General features: G+C 40.5%; 1 protein-coding gene across 3 annotated transcripts in view; it reads left to right on the forward strand.

Moving 5' to 3' along the window:
• Positions 1 to 411: 411 nt before the first annotated feature.
• DNAAF9 (dynein axonemal assembly factor 9) overlaps positions 412 to 26,387 on the forward strand; it is a 137,247-nt gene continuing 111,271 nt past the window's right edge. For 2 of the 3 annotated variants that reach the window (XM_059705663.1, XM_059705664.1), the window contains exons 1-5: positions 413 to 622; positions 18,371 to 18,450; positions 22,152 to 22,271; positions 25,266 to 25,390; positions 26,101 to 26,197. In XM_059705663.1, coding sequence (XP_059561646.1) covers positions 540 to 622; positions 18,371 to 18,450; positions 22,152 to 22,271; positions 25,266 to 25,390; positions 26,101 to 26,197 — 505 coding nt within the window. In that variant the 5' untranslated portion in view covers positions 413 to 539. Of the gene's footprint in view, positions 623 to 18,370; positions 18,451 to 22,151; positions 22,272 to 25,265; positions 25,391 to 26,100; positions 26,198 to 26,387 lie in introns of all 3 variants that reach the window. The other variant, XM_059705665.1, reaches the window with a different exon arrangement.

The raw sequence follows: 26,387 nt of genomic DNA on the forward strand, positions 1-26,387 counted from the left end.
CAATTGGTCGGCAGCGGGAAGCGAGCAGGCCGTTCAGGAGGTGCCCAGCGCCCGGCGCTGCCCCGAATCCCGCTGCAGCGGAGGAAAGCTTTGAGGGAAGCCGAAGCCCGCTCAACGGGGCGGGGCAGGGCGAGGCTCCACCTCCGGGCGCGCCCGTGTGCGTGGCTGCAGGCGGCGCAGAGTCCCACTCCGTAGTGCGGAGCCTGAAGACAGGGCAGAGCGGCAGCGTGGCAGCCCTCTCCCCGAGTACCGGCGACCCCAGCGCCCCGCAGGGACCGCTCGCCAGTTCAGGAGGGGGCGCCGCACTGCGCCCTGGCGCCCGCCCCGCCCCGCGCCCAGCCAGTGGCCACGCCCCCAGCGCCGCTCCCAGCCAACGTCCGACTCCGCCCCCGCCCCCGACGTGCCCCCGCGCGCCGCGCCCCCCGCCCACCCGGCACGCCCCGCCGCCCCGCCCGGCTGCAGAGGCCCTGGAGCCGCCCCGCGGGCCTGCACGACCCTCGCAGCGGCCAGGTTCTCCTCCGCTGCCGCCGCCCGCCGCCATGGACGTGTACCCCCCGCACCGGCTGGGGTTGCCCCGCGCGTGGTCTGCCGGCGGCTCCGGCCGCGGGTCGCCCTCCGTCAGGTACGCGGGACCGAGGCTGCAGAGGGCGGCCCGGCAGGGGATTGCGGGTTGTTGGGGTCCGACGACGCCTCAAAGCCCGGGGTGTGGCCGGGCATGGCTTCCACGCGATGGTTTTTCCCTAAACGGCTCTCTGAGGAACGTTTCCCCGGGACCCGTGTCCTGTGTAGAGCCTCCCACAACGGCTCCTTGTGAAGGACCCCAGCGGGACATCCCACCCCATAGAACGTTTCCCCCAGCAGGGTTTTCTGTAGACAGTCTCCATAGTCCTCCTCTATGGATGGGCCACTTGCCTGCCCCATAGGTTATTGCCCTCAGAAACCGCTAGAGAGACGAGCCCCTTCCCCCCTCCACACACAATAACGCCCCTGATTAGAAACCCCAAAGGGGTTTCCCTAGAAACGGCTTATGTATAATGCCCCCCAATCGGAAGTCTCCCCGAGAGCTTGTCCCCTTGACAGAGGCTTCCCTAAATAAGGGGGACCCCCTCCCCACCCCTACAGGCACGCAGACACTGACAGCATCTTCCCTATTGCGCATGTCCTCGCCTCCCCGGCCCCAGCCTCTTCGCGACCCTCCCTCGCTCCACAATGGGGAGCTCAGGTTGGGGGACGTTGGAGGTCATTAGGGGCGCAGGAGGGAACACGAACTGGATGGATAGGAAAAAGAGGCCCGGGAACCCCGAAAGCGGTGGGCCCCAGGCCCCTGAGGCTACTAGCCTTCACAACTCCGGGGTGCCTGGCTTTGGGGAGGGTGATATCGGGGAGGGGCCCGCACCCTTTGGAGAAGGAAAATCTGTTTTCGACTTCTGCTCCTGGTGCCTTTGGGCTCCCTGTGACCTTGATAGTCTGGGCATTGTTTGTGATGGAGCTGGCCTGGGACCGCCTGCGGAATGCGAAGGTTGGAATGATGGAGGGGTTGTGGCAGAGACCATTGAGACGGAGGGAGGGAGGGTGAGAGAAAGAAAGGGGCTTTGGCGCACTGAAAAACTGCCATTAAACCCGAAGAGGGTTATTTTCATTTGCTTTTTCTCTATTTTAGCCACTTAATGAAGCAAATATGGTATTGTTCCCTTGAAAGGAGATTTTGAACGTAGACGTTGGAACTGCTTTTTCTGTATCCTTGTGAAGGGGATTACGGCATCGTATTTTTAACTGTTTGCTCACTGATCTGTTGTTTTTGTGCTTTTTTTTTTTTTAATAAACCAAATTAATGGAGAGCAAGAACTAAATCTTAGAACCACGTTCCTCTCTTCCTTCCTGGCATTCCTTCCCTGCAACTAATGCGTGTTTGTTGAATGAATAAATGGGGAGGTGAGGCTAGATTCCCATGGTTGCATTTGCAAGTCCTTGTTTGCTTTTAATTTGGCAGGTGAGGTTGTTTGAACTTCTCCTCTGCCCTTCAATGGAATTCCTTGTGGACTTGACAGTTCCAAGTGTTTAGCTGCTTAAGATAACCATCGCCAATCCACCCTAAGGTCCTAAACGTTTCTGGCAGACAGTTTCACTGTTAGAAAGTATTTGAATTTTACATAGAACGAAACGGCACTTTAGAACTTGGAACAGCCATCTGTTAAAGCCAGGCTCTCTGTAGAGTTGGGGTTCATCCCATCATCTTAAGTGTAGGAATCTTGAGTTTTTGAGACGTTCAGGGGGAGAAAAAGAGCTTCCCAGTGAAATCCATCTCTAAAATATGGTGCCTTCCCTGTTTCTAAAAACATGGCAGTGTGCAGTTATTTTTAAAGTAGTGTTTTTATGCTAAAAAGATAAATGTTGGATAACTTTACTAGTCAAACTCTGAATCTTCCACTGAGTAGTTTGAGTGAAACTCGTTCGTCTCCGGACAAGGGGTAGTGCAAGGAACCCCAAGACCTGGCTGTTTTATACCTTTGATAAAAGAAGTTGGGTGAAGGTTCCCCTCCTTTCTTCACCTCTGCGTAACTGAACATGGTTTTCTTACCCATTCAAGCCTTTTCCCTGACTTTTGACATTGAACATTTCTAGCACATTTGGGCTCAGCACTTTCCTGTCACCTATACTTATCTTCCTTGCTTAACTCTGACTCCTGAGTGATGAAAGGGGCAGGCCTAACTGGTGAAGTTACATTCCTAAAGACCCATAGATAGTATTTTGCAAGTGTGTGGTTTAGTGGTGGTGTTTATTTTTGCAGATAAGGAATACAAATCAGGTGGTAAAATCTTGTTGCTTAGAACTAGAACATTTTTTTTTAAAGGATATGGTGCTGTCCATCAGATGTTTTTGGTTTCTGCCTCCTGGGCATGTGGTAATGCACTTGCTTGCCCCCTTGAAGTTGGGTTTGGGTACGGCCTTGTGAGTTCCTCTAGGTCAATGAAATGTGCACAGGAGTGATGCTATACCTTCTGGTGTGCAATTTACCACTCTCTTTACCTCTGGTGACTGTTGGTGCTTCAGGTGGTGGCTAGTCCATCAGTCTGGGACGCAGAGCAAGCTTTCAGGTGACTGATGTTTGAAATGTAGAGCGAGGAAGAAGCGTTTGGAGTCGTTACTAAGTACCTATCTTGACTCGTACTAAGGAACCAGTATAAAATATGCTTTCCTGCTTCAAAATCTTTTTCTGCAGAGGGATCTGATCCTGCTCAGGATTCGTTTCATTTCACTGACTCTTTATACAAATAATCCAATATACACTGTGCTAGGTGTTCTGGATTCAAGCAAATAAGGCAGGCCCTTACCCTTAAAGATCTCCTTTGTAGGTGGAAAGAGACAAAACAATAAAAATTGTAATACAGGGTGAAGATAAATGAGTACTGAGGAAGAAATAGGGCCGAAGGAACAATAGTGTAAGAGGGCACAGTTGATTTGGGGCTCAATGTTGGAAGAATGAGTTGCCATTTATTAATTTGGAACACTGGAATAAGAGCAAGTTTGTGGAGAAAATAGAGTTCAATTTTGGCCTTGTTCATTTTGAGTTTTCTAATAGATATCCAAGTGGTGATATTGGGTAGGCAGTTGGATATACAAGTCTGGCATTTAAGAGAGAGATTGGGACTGGAGATACCAACCCATATGCTGATGACTCCCAAATTTTTATTTTAAAGCTGTGAGACTAGGCCCTGGCAAGGTAGCTCAGGTGGTTAGAGTGTCATCCCGATACATCAAGGCTGCTGGTTCATTCTCTGTTCAGGGAACATACAAGAAGCAATCAATGAATGCATAAATAAGTGGAACAACAAATTGATGTTTCTCTTTCACTTCCTCTCTCTCTCTAAAAAAAATAATAAATACACACACACACAAAAGCTCTGAGACTAGATAGAGATGCAGAGAGTAAATGTAGATAGAGAAGAGGACCAACATCCAAGCCCTGGGCTATCCCATGTAGAAAAGACAAGTGTAGCAAAATCTTCCAACTTGTGAGGGAAAATGGTTTTTTGCCTCCGAGATAGGAGAAGATTCCGGGACAGTGGAAAGCCAAGTGATAAATACTGACGAGGACTAAGAATAAACTGTTAGATTTAGAAATGTGGAGGTCAATGGTGACTTGGACAAGAACCGTTTTCATTCAGTGAGTTCAAGAGAAAATAGGAGAGAAATTGATGACAGTCAGTAGATATAGTCATAGTGATTTTGTTTCAAGGATTGTTATAAGGGAAAGCAGAGTAATAAGGCTTCAGCTGGGCGGGCATGAGTGTTAGAGTCCTTTCTGTTTTTAGGTGGGCAAACATTTTATTTATAGCATGTTTGTAAGTTGATGGGAATGATGGAGTACAGAGAGGCAAACTGATGATTAAAGAGAGAGAAGGGACAATTTCAGAAGTGAGGTCCTTGAATAGGTGAGAGAGAATGAGATCTAGGACATACATGGATATGTTGACCTCAGGCTAAAGTAGTGCATGGACAGTTCATCTGTGGCAATTCTATGGACACAAATGCTTGTGCAGTGGTAGCTTGGTAGTGGAAGGAAGTGGAAGTTCTCTTCTGATTACTTCTATGTTTTTAGCTAAATAAAAGGAAGTCTGTCAGCTAAAAATGAAAAGGGGGAGGTGTTGAATGTTTAAGGAGACAGAAGGTATAGCATTCATCCAGTAGAGTGGAGAAAAATCAGTTGAATAAGGAAATATTGCCTTATTAGGATTGCCAGGCAGCACCAAAAACATACCCATTTGGTGTTTGTTGTCATAATTTAAGGTGATACCCAGTTAGTATGGTTATATGCTTTTCCTTTAGCTGTATTGAGTTGCTTCAATGTGGGCACTGTGGGAGGGAGTAGCTGAGGTAGGGTAGAGGACATCATTAGAAGACAGGAGTAAAGGAACAGAGATAAAGGTAGTGGAAGGAGCATCTATGCATATTGAGAATATCATGAATTAAGGAGGGAGTAATAATAGCAAAAGAGACCATGATCCAGAATCTAAAATCTTCAGGGAATGTGGAGGACAGAATGACCCAGAGGTTTGTAGATGTCTGTAACAAGGAGGAATAGTGGGTGGTTATTGTTTGATGGCATGAAGAAATCATGCAAAATGAAATAAAATTTCTCAAAACCGAAGGATATAAGTTTCCAAATTCAAAGGACTCTCCAAGAATTCAGCACAATTAATTTAAAAATAGCCATGCCAAGGCACATCATCATGAAAATTTTGAGTACTATAAAGACAAAAGAATATGTACAAATCACATAGATAGATAGGGTCAGGAACTGTAGGGTTGGAAACTAGAAGATAATGGAAAAAGCAGTGCCTTCTGAAGGAAAATAGATTCCCACCCAGAATTCTGGATCTAACCAAACTCTCAGGCAGGTGTGAGGGAAGGATAGAGACATTTCACACATGCAAGCTCTCAAAGTTTGACCTTCTGTACAACCTTTATTGAGAAGCCATTGGAGCTGTGCCCTATCAAGCAAAACAACCTGATTAAGGGGTTCTTGTGCGGGGGCTTCTCTATTCCATGTACAAGATGGATTTCTTCCTTGTTAAGGGACTCATAAGCAAGGGCCATCTTTGTTACCCCTGGGAATTATCAAATGGATGGGACTTTTTAAAATTTATTTTTAATATATTTTTATTTATTTCAGAGAGGAAGGGAGAGGGAGAGAGAGATATAAACATCAATGATGCGAGGGAATCATTGATTGGCTGCCTCCTGCACACCCCCTACTGGGGATTTGCCGGCAACTTAGGCATGTGCCCTTGACCAGAATCGAACCTGGGTCCCTTCAGTCCGCAGGCCAATGCTTTATCCACCAAGCCAAACCAGCTAAGGCAGGGATGGGACTTTTAAAAAAATATGGTGTTTTTTGTTTTGTTTTTAAGAGAGAAAGGAAAGGAGAGGGAGGGAGGGAGGGAGGAAGGGAGGGGGGAGAGAGAGAGAGAGAGAGAGAGAGAGAGAGAAACATTGATGTGAGAGAGAAACATCTATTGGTTGCCTCCCGCATACACCCCATCTGAGGACCAAATCCACAACCTCGGCATATGCCTAACCAGGAAGCGAGCTGGTGACCCTTCTGTGCCGGGACAATGCTCAACCAACTGAGCCATACTGGCCAGGGCTGGGATGGGACTGCTTTTCATTGCCATTTCCCACAGTGCATGCCCTAGTGCTTAGATCAGTGTCTGGCATACAGTCAGCACTCACTAAATATGAACTGCTGTTGTTAGCTATTATGCAACACTGCTTGCAGTAATTATTTATTGAATGAATAGAGAATAATTGCAGGTGAAGCTGTGGGCTATGTTAAATTTCATGGATATTCAGAAAATGAAGAATCACAGTTGTGAGCTAGATGGTGAGAAGGTGGTTCACGATAGTGATGTTCTACATAAGTAAAGCCTCACCGAGGAAGGTTATCTCTTCAGAGGATGTTTATTGGCCAGTTACCAATGCTCATGGTTCTCTTGGGTTTACAGATCTACAGAAGTAATTGTTATTGATGTAATACAGATGGTCCCTGCCTTAAGAAAACTCAAAATATAAGACTATGATCTTGTATGTCTGAAAATGTGAAGTTTCACCGCCAGTATACATGCTTGGAGGACAATGCCTCACCCAACTGAACTACACTGGCCAGGGCCAGATTTAGCATGCTTTTAGTAGTCAAAGAAGTGGGGGGAAGTAATTGTGGATGCTTTCTGAATGAAGACTTGAGAAACTGACTTTACAAAGAACAGATTGTTTGAGGAAATGCTCAGAGAAAGCTGGAGAAAGGAAGAACATGGAAAATAAGACGTTATACTAGAATATAGTGAACAGACTTCCAGATGGCATTTTCCAGTTGTGCTGGGTAGTATTTTCTGAAGTTCTTGAATTTAATTTCTAGAATGTCTTGTGTACCCCAATTCATGAAATATGTGTAGGCATGAATTGCAATTGGGTACGAGTTTTAACTATTTTAGATGAGGTGGCCTATCAGTTAGGAACTACATTTTGCAGCTGGTAAAAGACACTTACAATATTGACTTAACTCTGGGGTGTATTGTCTCTTGTAAAAGATATCTAGAGAAGGGCCGGCTAGTCCTAATATAAAGTCATCAGGGAACCAGGCCTCTTCCGTGTATATATTTTGCTATTCTGAGCATGTGGGCTCCTATTCTTCATAGCTTCTTAGTCACAAAATGGCTGTAGGCTCTCCAGCTGTGATATCATGTCTGACAGGCAAGAAGGGGAAAGAGAAAGGACAGCTTCCTGTTGAGTCAGTCCCTTCCTTTCCAAGAGCTCCCTCAGAAACTTCCACCTAATATGGCTTCTGCATAGCTTGTTGGTCAGCTCTAGAACAAGTGAGAATTTAGCAAGTTGTTTGGAAAATGTAATGGACTAAGGATGACATTCAAAATAGGAACAAAAACTATAAAATACATAGGAATCAACCTATTAAGGAATGTATAAGACTTCTCTAAATAAAATATAAAACTTGACAGAAGGGTATAAAGCAGAGAGGAATGAATGGAAAGACAAATCATGTTCCTGAGTGGGAGCTCAGTGCTGTCCACACTCAGTATGATCAATACAAAATATGAATGGGAATTTTTATGGATCTTAACAAGCTGATTTTAAACTTCATCTTAAAGAGAAAGTGCTCAATAAAAGCCACAGGATCTTTGAAACAATGATAAGAGGATGTACCTTGGCAGATACTAAAAATAATCCATAAACTAGAAAGTTCAAGAGATGACATTTAAAGCTCCAATTATTTTTTAAATGTACTAATTCTGTGAGTATAGGTAAATGGATCAAATAAAGCTAAAAAAGATCCAACAATATATGGCAGTTTAACATATGCTAAAAGTGGCATTCCACATCAGAGGATTAAAAGGGTCATCAGGATATGGTCTTGGGACAATTATATTTTGAAGGGGAAATAAAGTCAGATTCCTGATTCACAAAGGTTAAAAGCAAATTCCAGAGGAGCAAAGAGCTAAATGTTTAAAATACACATACACGTGTAATTAATGAAATATTGGCATTTTATTATTATACTTTTATAATACTAGTACTAAGTGGGGAAGACACAAAAGGAAGACATAAAACCCATAATCTTAAAAATAAAATTAAAAAATTTAATTATATAAGACTTTTAAACTTCTGCCTGAAAAAGATACCATACAAAGTTTAGAAGTTTGAAAAAAATATTTGCACCATATGGCCAAAAAACAACTTTTAAAATATGATCGAATATATATAAATTATTTAGGGGAAAAAGACCAAATGATCAAATAAAAATGGACAAAGAACACGAATATGCATTCATAGAAAAATATAGATGATCAATAAACATTTGACAACCAACCTAGTGATTAGGGAGAATATAACTTAATTAACATTAGTTGAAGAGTGACAACATGGTTTGGAAAGTTGTGGGGAAACAGGTATTCTGAGAAATTGTAGGTGAGTGGGTTTTTTATGTTTTTTGTTTGTTTTTTGATTCATTGGCTGACTATATTGACAAGATACTGATTAGTTACATGTTGAAAAAACATACAATACAAAATACAAAAAAAAGTTGGTTCCATTCCTGCCCGCTCTCCCTCTTATCCACCCACCCCCAAGTACTCGTCATCATGATTTGGTCTCAGAGTCTAGATGAGTGTTTTAAGAAAACAATTTGGTAAGATCTATCAAAATTTAAAATGCAGATACCTCTTAACCTGGCAGTGTTACTTTTAAGTCTCTACCTTCCAGAAACTTCTGTACTTATGACAAAGATGACTGTATTAAGGTTGCCCATTTTAAGAAGAATTGTTTGCTTTGCAAAATAGTACAATTCCTGAATGCTCAACCCTAGTGGCTGGCTAAATAAAAACAAAAGAATTCAGTGCAATCATTTTTAAAATGAGGACGGGTTCTATGTACTAACTTGGAAAGATCTTAAGGTATAATGGTAAGTGGAAAGAGCATGTTTCAGAACAGCTGCATATCTCATGATTATGATTTTATGTAAAAAAAAAAAAAACACCAAAAAACTCACCTGACTAAATATTTTACTGTGAGAGAGTCACACCAAATTGTTCACAGTGGTTTCCCATGATAAGGTAAATCAGATTGGTATGAGAATTCACTTTGTAACATATTCAAAACACAGAGCATACATAGGAGAATATATTCGTTTTTATTGAGTTTTGAAAATCAAAAGGTTAGCATAGATTACAGAGGAAAAACAAGCAAAAATAAAATTTTCAAGTTTTTTCTTCATTTCTAAGGAACCAGGATAATGAAATACAAACAAAGAAGAAAATAAATGTGGCGGTGTATACAGTAACTTATAAAAGCAGTGAGCGGTGAGTTAACTGTTACATATAAATCAAAAGATGGGAAGAACAGAGATAATTGTTTCGAATTTTAAAATACTGTATCTGTGACTAATTTTATTGTCAGGAAATCAGTGAGGTGAGGTATATCAGAAAAAAAAGGTTCAGAGTTGGGGTACCTGGTCACTCAGGGTCTGGTGCTGTTAATCTTTATTCAGCCTTGTGACCTTGAGCAAACTGCTTCTGTTTAGGCTTTGGTTTCTTCATCTTGTGGCCTGTCTACATTCTGAGTCTGAATCCAAGGAAAGTTAGAACTAAAGTATAGTATACAAGTAGCATATTTAACATAAACTGCATTATTGGGTCTGCTCAGTCTACAGGTATTCTAAAGGAGTTATGGGTGACCAGAGGCTGTCTACCAGGATATGCCAGCTTTGCTCAGGTAGACCTGGGAGCTAGAGGACAGTATTATTGCTGAGTGGGCTTGGTGTATGTGTGAAAATATATATTTAAAAAAGGTCTGGATGAATACATAAACTCATAATGGTAACCTCTGGGGGGTGAGGAACAATGAAGACTTTAGTTTTATATGTAATATTTCTTTTTTTCCATCAAAAAGTATAACAAATTAACATTTTATATGCATAATTTAAAAAGGCAATACTGTAGATTAAAGCAAATGTGCTAAAATATTAAGTCTGGGTGCTGGGAATATGGATGTGGGGTTTTTTCCTATATACTCACCAGGTCTTTTTTTTTTAATAGGCAAATATTTCAGTAAGTAACAAGTTTAATGGTTCAGTGACAAATAGACTATGTCTGGTTAAAAATTAAATTTAGGGAGCAAGAAAATGTACAAACAAAAAGGAGAACTGAATTTAGCTTTACCCATTTGACAAGAAAGTAAGAGATACCAATGCTTCTACTTTATTTGGCCAGGATACTTGTAAAGAAACTCTTTGTTTTTGTGTTCAGTATTGTCTTGGCTTTCCACAGCAGTAGTGGGGGAACTGTTTGTTTCCTGGTCACATGAACTACTTATGCTTTTGTCACTGGCTTCTTGTAAGTTTGAAAACCAAAGAGTTCTTGGTAACCTTGGTAGCCTACTGTCCAGATGGGTAGGGAAATGGGCCAAAGGGCAAACTTGATGAAATATTTCCAGTGTAGAGAATGATTGCAAAGTCAATCTTATGTAAAACATGAAAAAGTGAGGAGAGACAGGCAGTCATTTCCCAGGGAAAGAAGTTTCCTTTAATCTTGATAGTCTTGCAGTTTCTGTTATGCTACTTCTAAAACCCTAATTAGGTTACTCCACATGTTCCCCTTATCTCCAGCTCTAGATTTGTATTATAAAAATGTTCGAACAGTACAGAAAAGGTAAAAGAATAGTACAATGAATGCTTGTTATACCTATCACTTAGATTCAGCAATTTTTTAACATTTTGCTATATGTGCATTATTTTTATTTTCTTTCCCTTTTTTCAGGTAAGTTGCAGACATCACTTCACTCCTAAGTAATCCCTCATGTAGCTGCTAAGAAAAAGCACATTCTACTATTTCATCATATCATCTCACCCAAGAAAGTTAACAGTAATTGCTTACTATCATCAAATACCTAGTCCACATTCAAGTTTTCCCAGATGTCTCATGGATGTTTCACTTTAAAAAAACAATCATATTACATTTGTCCTGGCTGGTGTGGCTCAGTTGGTAGGCATCATCCTGTGCACCAAAAAGTTGCTGGTTCCATTCCTAGTCAGGGCATATGCCTGGGTTATAGGTTCAATCTCTGGTAGGGGACAAGTAGGAGGCAGCCGATAGATGTTTCACTCTCACATTGATGTTTTACTCTCACATCACTGTTTCTTTTTTTTCCTTCAAATTGTGAGAGTAGCTCTTTTATTTTTTTTCTCTCTTTATTGATTAAGGTATTACATATGTGTCCTTATCCCTCTCATTGCCCCCCCGCCCCCCGCTCATGCCCTTAACCCCCTGGTGTCTGTGTCCATTGGTTATGCTTATATACATGCATACAAGTCCTTTGGTAGATCTCTCTCCTTTACCCCCACCCTCCCCTGCCTTCCCTCTGAGGTTTGATGGTCTGATTGATGCTTATCTGTCTCTGGATCAGTGTTTCTCTCTTACTCTCACTCTCCTTTCCTCTCTCTAAAAATCAGTAAAAATATTTTTAAAAAATCATATTACAGCCCGGCCAGTGTGGCTCAGTGGTTGAGCATTGACCTATGAACCAGAAGGTCACAGTTTGATTCTCCGTCAAGGCACATGCCAGGCTTATGGACTCAATCCCCAGTAGGGGGCGTGTAGGAGGCAGCAGATCAATGATTCTCTCTCATCGTTGATGTTTCTTTCTCCCACTCCCTTCCTCTCTGAAATCAATAAAAACGTATTTTTTTAAAATCATATTACATTTCATATGTGGCATTGTATTATTATTCTTTAATCTCTTCTATATTAGAAGAGTTTTCCCTCTTTGTTATTTTTGTTTTACATGAGATTGGCTTTTTATAACTTAAATAAATGTTTTAATTGTGATGAAATAAACATAAACGTTACCATTTTAACTACTTTTTAAGTGTACAGTTTAGTGGCATTAAGTACATTCACATTGTGCTATAATCACCACTGTCCATCCACCACAAAACTGAAACTCTGTACCTCTTAAAGAATAATTCCCCATTTTGTTCCCCCAGGTCCTGGCAACCACCATTCTTTCTGTCATTATGAATTTGACTATTCTAAGAACCTCATTAAGTGGAATCATACAATATTTGTCCTTTTGTGACTGGCATATTTCACTTACTATAATGTCCTCAAGGTTCATTCATGTTTTAGCATGTGCCAGAATTTCCATCCTTTTTAAGATTTAATAATCTATTGTACGTATACCCCATAGTTTATTATTTTTCTGTGGATAGACACTTGCCTTCTGTCCTTTGATTGTTGTGAATAATGCTGCTATGAACATGGATGTACAAACATCCAAGAATCCTTGCTTTTAATTCTTTTGGCTGTATGCCCAGAGTGTAATTGTTGTATCATATGGTAATTCTAGTTTTTATTTTTTGAGGAACCTCCATATTCTTCCACAGGGGCTGCACTGTTTTACATTCTCACCAGTAGTGCACAAAGTTTCCAATTTCTCTCCATCCTTTCTAATATTTGTTATTTTCTGAGGTTGTTTTTGTTTGTTTGTTTAGTATGTGTGTGTGTGTGTGTGTGTGTGTGTGTGTGTTTATAGTAGCCATCTTACTTTGTGTGGGAGTAGTATTGAGGTCTTGATTTTCATTTCCATAATGATTAGTGATATTTTCATACGCTTCGTGGCCATTTGTATATCTTCTTTGGAGAAATGTCTAGTCAATTTTGAATAGGTTTTTTGTTTTTCTTGAGTTTTAGGCCTTCTTCATATATTCTGAATATTAGACACTTATTCGGTAAATGATTTTGCAAATATTTCCTCCCATTCTTTGGGTTGCCTTTCCATTCTGTTGTGTCCTTTGGTGAACATAAATTTTTAATTTTGGGGAAGTCTGATTTATATATTTTTCTTTTGTTGTCTGTGCTTTCAGTGACATAGCCAGAAATCATTGCCAAATCCAATGTCATGAAGCATTTCATATGTTTTTTCATATGTTCTCTTATAAAAGTTTTATGGTTTTAGGTTTACATTTAGGTCTTTACTCTTTTTAAAAATATTTTTTATTGATTTTAGAGAGATGGGAAGAGAGAGGGAGAGAGAAAAAAAAAAAAACAATGTGAGAGAGAAACACCCATCAGCTGCCTCCTGCACATTCTCTACTGGGTATCGAGCCTGCAACTAGGTGTGTACCCTGATCCTGAACCAGTAACCTTTTGCTCTGACACCATTTATTTGAATAGGTCAATGTTCATTCAACTGGCCAGGACTCTATTCTATTTTAAATTAAATTTTGTATATATGGTGTACAGTAAGGCTTCAAATTCATTCTTTTGCATGTGGATATACAGTTTTCTCAAAACCATTTTTTGAAAAAACTGTACTTTCTCAATGAATGATCGTGGTACCCTTGTCAAAAATTGCCAGTACCACACTGCCTTTTTTTAAAAAAATCTTACCTGAGGACATGTTTACTGATTTTAGAGAGAGGGGTGATGCTCCAATCCACTAAGCCACACCGGCCAGTGCTGCTTTGCTTACTGTAGCTTTCTAGTAACTTTTGAAATCAGGAAGTGTGTCCTCCATCTTTGTCCTTTTTTCAACATTGTTTTGGCTATTCTGGGTTCCTTGAGAATTCATATGAATTTTAAGATGGATTGTTTTATTTCTGCAAAAACGTCCTCGGTATTTTGATAGATATTGCTATAGATTTCTTTGTATAATATTGGCAGTTTAACGACATTAAGTCTTCCTATTTATGAACACATATGTATTTCCATTATTGCTATCTTCCTTAATTTCTTTCAGAAATATATTAATGATCCAATTTCTCTGAATTGTCACCAGAATTTTGGTATTGTCATTTTTATTTTAGCTTTTCTAATAGGTGTGTAGTAATATCTCATTCTGATTTTAATTTGCATTTCCCTAATGGATAATGGTGGTGAACAGGTTTTCTTGTGTCCTCTTGCCGGGAGCCGGTCCATCCTTGCTGTTTCAAGGGACCTGGCATATATAGCATTCGGTTCTTAATATGTTTGCTCACCTTCTTGGCACTGTGTTTTAACCAAGGTCACCTCTCCGAGAAAGGTTGAATCCCCAGGTAGGGATTTTCCCCTGAAGTTAGGGAGGGGATGAAACTCCTTAACTAAGTGCCAGGCGGGTAGTTAATCAATTTAACTACAAACAATCATGCTTAAGCTACATAATCTTTACTCCCTGGAATGGAGATAAGAAACGCCCTAACCTTTGTAATAGAGATTGACAGGATTAAAATGAACTGGTATAAATACAGTTGTAACAAGACAGCAAGAGACAGAATTCAGAAGACAGCAAGACACAGAACTCATGAGACAGAACTCAGAACACAGAACTTAGAACACAGGGCTTGGAAGACAGGACCAAGAGAGACAGAGCCTAGGCACAGAACCTACACAGAACGTTCTCTAGGGACAGAAGAACTTCGCTGGCGAGAGCATGCCGGAGGATCCTGGACAGGGACTGGCCTCGGAGCCTGGAGGCGGAGCCTGGCGAGAGAGCATGGCAGGGGATCCTGGACTGAACCTGACTGCGGAGATTGGCAGGAGAGCCTGACTAGAACCTGGTGACTGAACCTGACTGGAGAACCTAGCGAGGGAACATGGCTACAGAACCTGGCTGGAGATCCTAAGCAGAACCTCTCTGCAGATCCGAAACAGAACTTTGCTGGAGATCCGGGCTAGCGATCCTGGCTAGGCTGCTGATCAACTGAACGCTGTCTCCATGTCATTCCTTCTTCGCCGACTCCGTCTACACCTTTGGGGACCCCTGGACCTGCTGGGGCAGGACCCCGGCACCCTCTCTGTGTCCTCTTTGAAGAAATGTTCCTTCATGCTTGTTACCCATTTTCTAATTGTATTGCATATGTTTTACTGTTGAATTTTGCGAGTTATTAATTTATGTATTCTACTGTCAGATATGTGATTTGAAAATATGTTCTCCCAATCTTAGCTTGTCTTTTATATATATTTGATTTCAGAGAGGAAGGGAGAGAGAGAGAGAAATAGATACATCAATGATGAGAGAGAATCACCGATCGGCTGCCTCCTGCATGCCCCCAACTGGGGATTGAGCCCGCTACCCGAGCATGTGCCCTTGACCGGAGTCGAACCTGGGACCCTTCAGTCTGCAGGCCGACGCTCTATCCACTGAACCAAACAAGCTAGGGCTTAGCTTGTCTTTTCATTCTCTCAACAGGGTCTTTTACAAAGCAACATTTAAAATTTTGATGAAGTCTAATATATCATATTTTTCTTTTATGGTTCATATTTTTGGTATTAAGTCCAAGAAAGAACTTCATAAACCCTGAGTCCTAAATTTTTTTCTAAAGATTTTATACTTTTACATTTAAAAATTATAAATGTATGATCTATTTTGAGTTAATTTTTGTGTAAGGTGTAAGGTTTAGGTTCATGTTTTTGTCTATATATCCATTTGCTCCAACACCATTTATTGAGAAGACTATCCTTCTTTCATTGAATTGCTTTTGAAGCTCTGCCCTAAATTAGTTGGCTATATTTGTCTGGGTCTATTTATGGCTACTCTGTACTGTTCCATTGAGCTATGTGTCTGTCTCTCAACCAATACCAGTCAGTCTTGATTACTTTAGCTGACTTAGTTTTGGCATTATATATAGTGATTTCCCCCCTCCCTTTTGTTCTCCCCACCCCCTCCTCCACCAAAAAAAAAAAAAATTGTTTTAGCTATTCTGGTTCCTTTGCCTTTTCATGTAAGTTTTAGAGTTATATTGTCTATGTCTACAAAAAATCTGTTGGGATTTTGATATGAGTTGTGTTAATCCTGTATATCAATTTGGAGAGAATGGACATCTACATTATGTTGAATTTTCCAATCCATGGACACATTATGCTCTCCATTTACTTAAATATTCTTTGATTTCCTTTATCAGTGTTTTGTAGTAAGTAGTTTATAAGTCTTATGCATGTTTTGTTAGATTTATATTTAAATAATATTGTACTTTTAATTTTGGTTTCCATGTGTTTGTTGTTTTTATGTAGAAATACAATTGATTTTTACATAGTGATCTTGCAAACTTGTTGAATTCACTTATGAGTTCCAGAAGTTTTTTTGTAGATTCTGTGATATTCCCTACTTCATTTTCAATCTGTATGCCTTTTATTTTCTTGCCTAATTACATTGGCTAGAACTTCCAGTATTCTGTTGAATAGGAGTGGTGAGAGTAGACATCCTTTTCTTGTTTCTCATTTTAGAGGAAAACTCACCATTAAGTGTAATCCAAAACTTTGCTTTGAAGGTTTTTGTAGACATACATTATCAAGTTGAGGAAACTTGTCTATTCCTAGTTTCCTGAGTGTTTTTATTATAAATGGGTATTACATTTTTTCAAATGATTTTTCTATATCAGTAATATGGTTGTGTGAATTTTTTTTCTTCTTTAGCTTTCATAATGGCGGATTAAATTGTTTGATCTACCCATATGAACCAACTCTGCCTCCCTGGGATAAACCCCCTCTTGGTCATGGTGTATAAAGGAAGTCCTCACTTAGCATCAATGATAGGGTCTTGGAAACTGCAACTTACAAGACTAATTTTACCATAGGCTAATTTATAAAAACAAGAGTTAAATTCCTTTGGTATATTTCTGGTCACAAAACCCACCAAACTTGCAAATAAAGACTCAAAACACTTCTAATATTAAACATTGAAGTAAATGTGAGCTATACATACATTTAAGAAAGATTAATAAAAACAAGTAAAGTAATTAATTTCTAATCCACTTATTTCAGTCCAGGGTTGCAGGTGGCTAGAACCTCTCCTGGCAGCTCAAGGCACAAGGCAGGGACCAATCCTGGACAAGACACCCTTGTATAGCAGGCTACAGTCATGCACACACCTACACCCACACTCACTCAGACTGGGACAAATTAGACACACCAGTTCACCTAATGTGCACATCTTTGGGTGTGGGAGGAAACTGGAGTACCTGGAGAAAACCCGCTCAGATTTGGAGAGAACATGCAAACTCCACACATATAGTGGCCCTGGCTGGGAATTGATTTTTTTTTTTTTCTCATCAGTTTTATAACTCTTATTTGAGGACCTGCTGTAATTCTTTTTGTATGTTTTGAGTTCTACTTGCTGGTAGTTTATTAAGGTTTTTATATCTATATTCATGATAGATATTGGTCTCTTGGTTTTTTTGTTTGTTTATTTTTCTTGGTAATGTCTTTACATGATTTTTGGTATTACATGGAAGATTGTGAAGATCTTGAGGGAAGACAGTGCTAATGATCGCTAAGTCATGGAGTGGATGATTTGGGCCATGAGAATATCAGAAAGAACCCAGAGGAGAAAAGGAATCCGGGAAGGGAATTAGTATTGTTAGCTGGAAATATAGTTGCTTGGGTGAGTGTAGGGCAGTGTACCAGAGCAGACTTAGTGAGGGTTGGGGATGCAATCCGGTTGTCATGGATGGAACAGTTAGTGTAGTTGGCTTGTGGAGAACCTTAGTTAATAATGATGTGATAGGGCTGGAAATATATTGACTGTAAGGAAAAATTAATTATATTAGTGTTAGGGAATTAATAATGGAGGTAGATCCTGAACCTGGAGGTGATGGGGCAGGCGGGGGGGGGGGGGGCGGGGGGACCCAGCAGAAGGATCATTCTTGAGCAGGAAATGGAGCACCTCTCTCTAGCGCTGCTGGTAAAGAGGAGGGGCTGGTATGGGAGCATGGGTCCTTAGAAGTGATATTAATGTCTGGGAGTGCCTCTCCTTGTGCTTTGTTTAGGAAGAAAGGGATATTCCTAAGGCCAAAGGAATAATAGGACCAAAATGGGAGCAAGTACCCAGTGGTGAGGCTCTCTATGGGTAGAGTTGTGATGGTGAATCAGAGCTTGGTTTAGGTCTTTACACCAGTTTTTTTATTTGTTTGTTTTTATCTGTTTGATCTTTTGTGTTTGGTTTTGACAGATTGGTGAGGTCCACAGTTAGGGCAAATCAGTGTGGAAATTCTTCAATCATCCTCAGAAATAAGTCATTGGAGGTCTTTCTGCTAAGCTGCTGAATCCCAGTATTGTTCAACATTGACCATGAGAAGGCCATTGGCTCCATCCTCCGTTGAGCCAGAGAGCCACTGACCATCCAGTTTGTAATCAGCAGTTCAGACTTAGTCCTCTGACCAATTCTGCATAATTACGTCTGGAAAATAGAAGAGAAGGGAATATTTCCCTATTCGTTTGGTGGTTTTGATATCAAAACCAGACAAGGACCAGTTTCCATCCCTAGCAGTCATTCCTCCTCATGCCTTCATTTGCTGGTACTGAGGGAGTTGATTTCTGTTCTGTTGCAGCTGCAGCCGACTCCGCCAGGTTCAGAGCATCCTGACCCAGAGCAGCAAGTCTCGACCCGATGGGATCCTCTGCATTCTAGGTCAGTGCTTTTAACAAGGTGGGACTCAGGGCTGGGGCAAATTGGCTTCTGTTCACAGGAAGATACTGATAATAGTATCATTGTGAGATCAGCCGTGGGTTAGAGTCCCCTGCTCTTGTTCCCCTGAAATCCATTGCTGTTTAAATGAGATTGGGTGAGATATCGGTAAGATAGAGAGTACCTACCACAGAGCAGGCACTTTGTACATATTACCTCATTTCTCCTTACAGCAAACTTACAAGGGAGCAGTGTTGTCCCTTTTTTTTAACAGAAGAGGAAACTGAGATTCTAGGAGATTAAACAGACTTGCTCAGGGCAACAGAGTGGCAAAATTAGGCATTTATTTGTTCTTTAAAAATTTTTATTATGAAAATATATCATATAATTTAAAAATTAAGATAATACATGAGTAACAATGAATAGAACTTCCCAACCATCCCAGATACCCACTCCCACTCCCCAGAGATAACATTGTCAACTGTATCTTTTTTTAAAACACAAATGGGAACATTTTATGCATATTGTTGTTAACCTAATTTTTAAAATTTTCACTTGATGATATTAGAGTTTTTTAAATATCAGATTGACTACTTGAATATGGAATGCTACAATGTTGCAGAAATTGATGTGTTTGAAGTTGGGTGTGAAATGGCGGTAAAAAGTAAACCTTCAGGACAGAATTTATGTGAAAGTATCACTTAGGAAACTTGTATTTTTTTCCCCTTTATTATTTTTTTCTCATCACCATATATCCCCCTAAACCATCCTCCACCTTCACCCACTCCCACCCCTCCAATCACTACACCATGTCAATGAGTTCTTTCTCTTCTTTTTTTTTTTCTTTTTTGCTCAATCCCTTGAGACTTGTATATTCTTTTTTTAAAAAATATGTCTTTATTTATTTCAGAGAGAGGAAGGGAAAAGGAGAGAGAGAGAGAGACAGAAACATCAATGATGAGAGAGAATCTTTTTCTATTCCAGGATCCCATCCAAGATACCATGTTAAATTAGTTACCATGTCTTCTCAAGCTCCTATTGACTGTAACAGTTTCTCAGACTTTCCTTGTTGATGACCTTGACAGTTTTCAGGAGTGCTAATCAAGTAGCATGTCTCTCTAATAGGGTTTTTCTTATCTTTCTCACGATTAGAATGGGGTTAAGAGTTTTGAGGTGGAAAACCAGTAAAGTAACATGCCATTTTCGTCACATGATATCAAGGATACATACTATCAGCATGACTTTTCACTGTTTCTATTAGCCTTGATCACCTGGCTACGGTAGTGTTTTCAGGTTCTGCACTATGAAATACTCTCTCCAGCTCTCCTTCCCTGTGTCCTCTTCGGAAGGAAGTCACCATGTAGCCCACTCTTAAGGAGCCAGGAGTTATGCTCCATCACCTGAGATGGGAGTATTTACATAAATTATTGAAATTCTTCTGCATGGGAGATTTGTCTCTCCTTCCACATTTATTTATTTACACAATCATTTGTATCCATATGGACTCGTGGATATTTATTTTATAGTTTGAGTTATAATCCTACTTCCTACTTCAAGTTGTTCCAGCTTTGGCCATTTGGAGCTCTTTCAATTGGCTCCTGTGTCTATGTCCTTCCCTTTGATACACTCCCTCCAAAGTTGTTTGTTTGTTTAGTACTTTTGTAGTTTCTGGCACTCTTAGATGCTACAAGCTTATTGTGCATAGTTCCTGTTCCAGTCCTAAAGTCAGCCGTTTCTCTAAGAATGGTATTACTGAAGAATGGTATTAAAAAACAATCTGAGTGTACTCATTGCTGCTGGGATATCATTGCTTCTAGGCCCTCTCAGCTGACAGAGTAAGGAAATATATGTGTGTACATTAACTGGTGTGTATATGCACATCTGTAAATGTTATGTAATCATCTGTATTTAAATTAAGTTAAATATGAATTTATATTAATGTCTTTAGCTCTAACCCATTACCATATGGATCAGTCTAGTCTCCTCTTATTTATTATTTATTTTTATTTTTTTATTTATTTCAGAGAGGAAAGGAGAAGGGGAGAGAGAGATAGAAACATCAATGATGAGAGAGAATCATTGATCGGCTGCCTCTTGCCAATGTGCCCTTGACCAGAATTGAACCTTATGTCTGCAGGCTGATGCTCTATCCACAGAGCCAAACCGGCTAGGGCCTCCTCTTCTATCTTATCTATAAACTTCCATTCCACCACTGAGAAACATGGCACCTACCATTTACCATCCATTTAATTCCAGTATACCTGTGTAGTAGTATCATATTTGTTAACCCATAATCCCCTATAGGAAACAACTTTATCAATTAGAGCACAGTACTTTCATATAGTTTCTTTTATCTTTAATTTTACATGGTCAGTCTTTTAATGTTAGCAATTTATGTGGCAATTTATGTAACTGGAACCCTTAGAAGGGGACATGCTAGGCCTATCCAATCCACTGGTTATTTTTAACTTCGTAGCCCTTTCAACTTTTGGCGTTCTGTAAGCCAGGCTATTCCTGCTTTTGATTCTTTTTTACCCTTCCCTTCACTGAACTGTTTGATGGGAAAGAACAGCACCGTGCTGCTTTATCGCAGCTGAGAAAGGAGTCCTCCCATATTAGAAATCCTCTGACATAGGCAGTCCCGAGGCCTCTCTGCTCTGAATGACCATTACTTTTCACTGGTCTGAATGACCATTGGCAGTTCTTTTTCCCAGGCTCCAGCCATATTTTTATTCTTGGAGCTCCTTTTGCCTCAACTCCTTCTTCTCAGTCTCAGACAGCTGACTCCTGCCGTTAACACATCCCTGAGCTCTGGGACTTCACAGATACCCAGGAACCAGGTAGTATATGTGTCTATGGCAGCTGTGGGCAAACTACGGCCCGCGGGCCGGATCCGGCCCGTTTGAAATGAATAAAACTAAAAAAAAAAAGGACCGTACCCTTTTATGTAATGATGTTTACTTTGAATTTATATTAGTTCACACAAACACTCCATCCATGCTTTTGTTCCAGCCCTCCGGTCCAGTTTAAGAACCCATTGTGGCCCTCGAGTCAAAAAGTTTGCCCACCCCTGGATGGCATTGAAAGGCAGTAGTGAGGGCAGTTGTTATTTCATTTCCTTTTTATTTCTGACCCAACCCAATGGACTATAAACTTCATGAGGGCCATTTGTAGGCCCAGCACACACACTAGTATCCAGCACTGTGCCTTAGGCCTAATAAATATTTGTGAAATTTTAGGTATATGTGGTTCCAGTCACTTGTCCTCTTCACTTCTTTGAGTTTGTTTCAAACCACCTTAATTCTCCTTTAGTTGATCCCACATGTTTTGGTAAAGGTCTTTTTGAGAAGTGACATTTTCCTGACACCTATTCCTATTCCAACTGAAAATATTTCAAAATCTTTAACCAGCCATGATAGGACTTAAATTATATTTTCTGATTTCTTCTATCCTTAAGAATTGCTTTTTGGCAATTAACAGTTTCAATAATCTGTGCTGTTTGACTGTCTCTTGAATCCAAGTAAGGGTACTTGATGCTGAGGCCTGATTCTTTCACAGAGAGGTGCTTAGTTTGGTTTCTGGTACAGACTAGTCTAGGTTATTGCCTTTTACTTACTCATTAGGGTTTTGCTGAGCAGGGACAAACTATTTGGGCTCATTTGCTCCCCATAGTACAGCTGATCAGAGTCGTCTTTGCCTTGCAGGAATTGATAGCAGGTACAATGAAGGCTGCAGAGAGCTGGCAAATTATCTTCTGTTTGGTTTATACAATCAGAATACCAGTGATTTTGAGAAAACAGGGTTTTCTGAAGAAGTTCTAGATGGTAAGTACATATTGGTAAACTCTGTGTGAAAAGTAATAGCGATTATTTTTCTTCAGATCCTTTTTCATGGTCTTTTTATGGAAACATATGATCAAATTTAAAATAGCCTGAAGCCCCAATAAATTTTTACTTTTTTATGAATAAAAAACATTACTTCTTTGCTGATATATTAAGGAATATGCTCTTGTAGGTCACCTGCTGAATGATTAGAGACTAGGAACAAGTAGTTGTCAAGAATATGTTCACTGGGTAATTCTGCTGTAGAGAAAAAAGTAAGCATCAGTGTTTGGCTTTATATCTTCTTGACAAGATACTAGTTCTCTGAATTGCCTACTGCCTCTACATGTGGGAGGTTCAGATTATGTGCATGGTCCTATGAAAGCACTTTCAGCTGTGAGTCAAAGATGAGCCTGCAGGATACTCCTACAAGGAAGACTTCATGTGGATCTTCAGCTTAGGAACAAGGGCTCTTTGTCCTGCTCTGTCTTTGGGAATTGTTTCCTGTGTGACTTTAATTCATGACGATGCCCATGACTACAATGAAGGCTTTCTGCTTACATTCCCTTTTCCTCAGCCCTGAGACACTCACCCTGTGTTGATGCTGCTGTGGGCTGATGCCCAGGAGCTGTCTCTGATATCACATACTTAGCATCATGACTTGTCTGCCAGACGGGTCAGGAGACACAGGAATAGACAAATCAAATTGGACAAGAGACAGAAAGCTCTTGTGAAGCAGCTGGGGGATGCATGAAAGCAAACATCTGATGTTGATATAATATTACTGTGAGGATCTGGTACAGTGGTTCCCAACTGGGGTTAGTTTTATCCTCCCGGAGACATTTGCCAACATTTGAAGACATTTTTTATTGTCACAACTAGGCAGAGTGGGTAGAGGCCAGTGATGCTACTAAACATCCTGCAAGGCATAGGGCAGCCCCCCACAACAAAGAATGATCTGGTCCAAACTGTCAGTAGTGCTGAGGTTGGGAAACCCTGGTCTATATGTGAAAATTCCTCTGTAGTATCTATCTACAGAATAGGAGTATCTAATTCTTTAATAGTATCTATCCCTGTGGAATGATTTAAGGTTTCGTTCTTTTTTGGAAGTGCAGAAAGAAGCTGAAATTATTTCTGCCATTAAATTTTTTTCAATTCAAATACAGTTTCAGATTTTTATTTTTTTAAAAAAAGTTTCCTTACACTGTACAGCATCTATTGGTTTGGAAAGACTTCATCCTGGCAGCTCATTTAAAGAGTTATAAAAAGACAGATGCTCATATCGGCCACACATTTCACTGCAACCAATATTGCTAAGGACATTGTAGTACTGAAATTAAGGAAATGGTTTAAATCCTCAAAGGTGTGCACTATTTTTTCCTTTGTCTATCCTGTCACCTGGTACAATGGGTGCTTATGAAATGAGCATTTTCTTAAAAATAATAAATTTATCTTTTAAATTCAAGTAGTTGGAAAGCTGAGATCACCAGATTTATGCTTCTACATTTCAGTCTCCAATTTATTATGTGAGAGGAAAAGAGGCCAACACGAAGGACTTACTTTTAAAAAGAAACTTTTAAAATAGTTTACATCTTATCCAATTCTCTTACCTATGTACTCTGTTAAATGTTGTTCACAGTGATGACATCAGCCTTAAGAAATCCTGGGAGTGTTTAATTAGGTTTAGTAGCTATTGTAATATTTCTTTTTAAGTCTTTGCTGTATCAGAGTATATTCTACACAGAAAGCCTTGGGCTCTCTAAGTGACATCAGACTCTTCCCTCCTCAGCAGGCGAGGTACATGTGATTTAGGGCAGGGCGCTTTTAGAGGGCCTATGTAAGGAAAGCTGGCAGATGAGAGGGGGCCCCTTTCCCACCCCTTGCCACTTTTGGACTCCAGGCCTTACCCAGCAGTCAACAGTGAAGAAGCTGCTCCATACTGTGTTCCCTAGAACATCTTGGGTCTGACCAGGTGTGCAGCTCGGAGTGCTTAAAAAGGCCACTGGCGTGGAACTTTATTTCAAGAGCCACCCATCAGTATGGTTAGCTATGGTCAGTATTCATTGGGCTCATGTTTTTGTGGATTATGGTCTGTCACACTGTATTACTGTGTTGGCATCACCCTAAACCTTCTGCCTCAGCCACCTCCTCCAGCAACTTCCCTATGTCATCTTGTTAATGGTCTGCTCTCTGAGGAGCCATGGGATGGAGCCTCTGCTTTTCTCCTGGAAGTTACGACTGCTTTCTTTCTCAGTACTCAAACTGCTTTAATAGTCCTGCCCCGTTCCATGGCTCTTCTTTTAGTTTTCTGAGTTTATTTGCATTCCTGGGTTGCTTTATTTATTTGACCCGCCCCTGGGTGATTAGTCCTTAAGTCTGTGAGCTGCTGATCTATTTCTAGAAGCCCTGTCCACCTGCCTCTACTTCCTTCCTTCCTTCCTTCCAGCCTTTCCTGTGTATAGAGTTCACCCCTGTACACAATAACCCTTCCCAAAGCTAACAGACAATGTCCCTTGAGCCCAGTGAGCCAGCAGCCAAGAGCTTTAGACACTGACATCTGTAGGAGAACTAGCCACTGGACATATTCACTACTGTTTTCCTGCCTCACTTGCTTTAGGCTGTGGAGTGTCCATTTGGAATTTATCTCTAGCGTGAAGTACACAGCTGAGTTTGGTACCAGAGATTTGACCATGCAACACTTTTGCAAAACACCCTGAAGGATGTTCTTTTTACTTATCCTGTACCTGCATTGCCATCTCTATAGAGTCACAGTTATGGGAACGTCACATGGGGACGAGGAATTCCTTGCTGTCCACACTTGACTGCTCTTTAGTCATTTTGTAGTGCACTGCCAGATTAAAAAATTTTCAATTTAGAGTTTTGTTATGTTGTCTCTGCTAAATCGTTTTAATGATTTTACTAACTGTGTGAGCAGAAATTGTCTAAAGAAAATGCCTTTACCAATCTTGTGTCTTATTAATTTTGTTTCTCTTACAGATGTAATTATATTAATTAAGTCAGACAGTGTCCATCTGTACTGTAATCCTGTAAACTATCGCTATCTCTTACCCTGTGTGGCACATTGGAGAAATCTGCATCTGCACTGCATGACTGAAAATGAGGTAAGGAGAAAAGATAGAATAGGCATTTAGAGACACTCTTAAGAATATTATTTCAAGAAAGTGTAGATCTGGAACAGGAGTCCCCTAAAAAAATCAAATTGCAGAATGTGGAACTTCTTATATTTCATTGTGCGCCTGAAGGAGAGAGAAGGAACTCTTCAAATCAGGGCTTAGTATAGGCTTATGAAGCTGCCTTCTGACCCTGCTTCATTACCAGCCTGCACACATTCTCTCAGGGGGCTAGTGCCTACATACTGCTCCAGGAGAATTAGATAAGCTTTCTGATATTTATGTGTTTATATTTCTTTGTATCTGTTTCTGTTTCCCTTTGGGCCCATTTCAAGGGTTAGGCTAGGAATCAGATTGGGATTTGAGATTTAGGATTTCATGGAAATTGTGTCCTGATATACATCAAGAATCCTTTCCATGTAAGTATTTGGGGAATTTTTGAGGACAAGTTTTATATCTTCCATTTAGATTTCTGGTCCATTTTGAGTTGACTTGCACTTGAGGGCATTGGTGTGGTGAGGTAAGGGAATGACAGTGTTTTCGACCAGCAAACAAAATGTGGCTTTGGAAACACCCTCTTGGGTACAGTCTTCTTTTCTATAAGTGTTCTTTGAAGGTAACTCTGATAAAATGAAGAGAAAATATGGGACTTTGCATGATGTCTTAACAGAGCCTGTTTTCCTTTCAATTTCCCTCTTTAGTATGAAGATGAGGAAGCTGCAGAAGAATTTAAAATTGCCAGCTTTGTGGACATGGTTCGAGACTGCAGTAGAATTGGCATTCCTTATAGCTCCCAAGGTGAGTGTCTGGCAGTGAGACATTTTAACCTTGCTTGGGTGGTATGTGAATCACATGTCCCTACTTCTCCTATCATTGGAGGCTGGGAAACCCATTGATCTATTGTCACTGAAGTCAGAGGCAGAGGCAGAAAGGAATTTGGGAACTATGTAAGCTTATATTCATAACCGAAGTTTCTGCAGCAACGAAG

This window comes from Myotis daubentonii, chromosome 8 (assembly GCF_963259705.1).
Source record: "Myotis daubentonii chromosome 8, mMyoDau2.1, whole genome shotgun sequence".
Lineage (NCBI taxonomy): Eukaryota > Metazoa > Chordata > Mammalia > Chiroptera > Vespertilionidae > Myotis > Myotis daubentonii.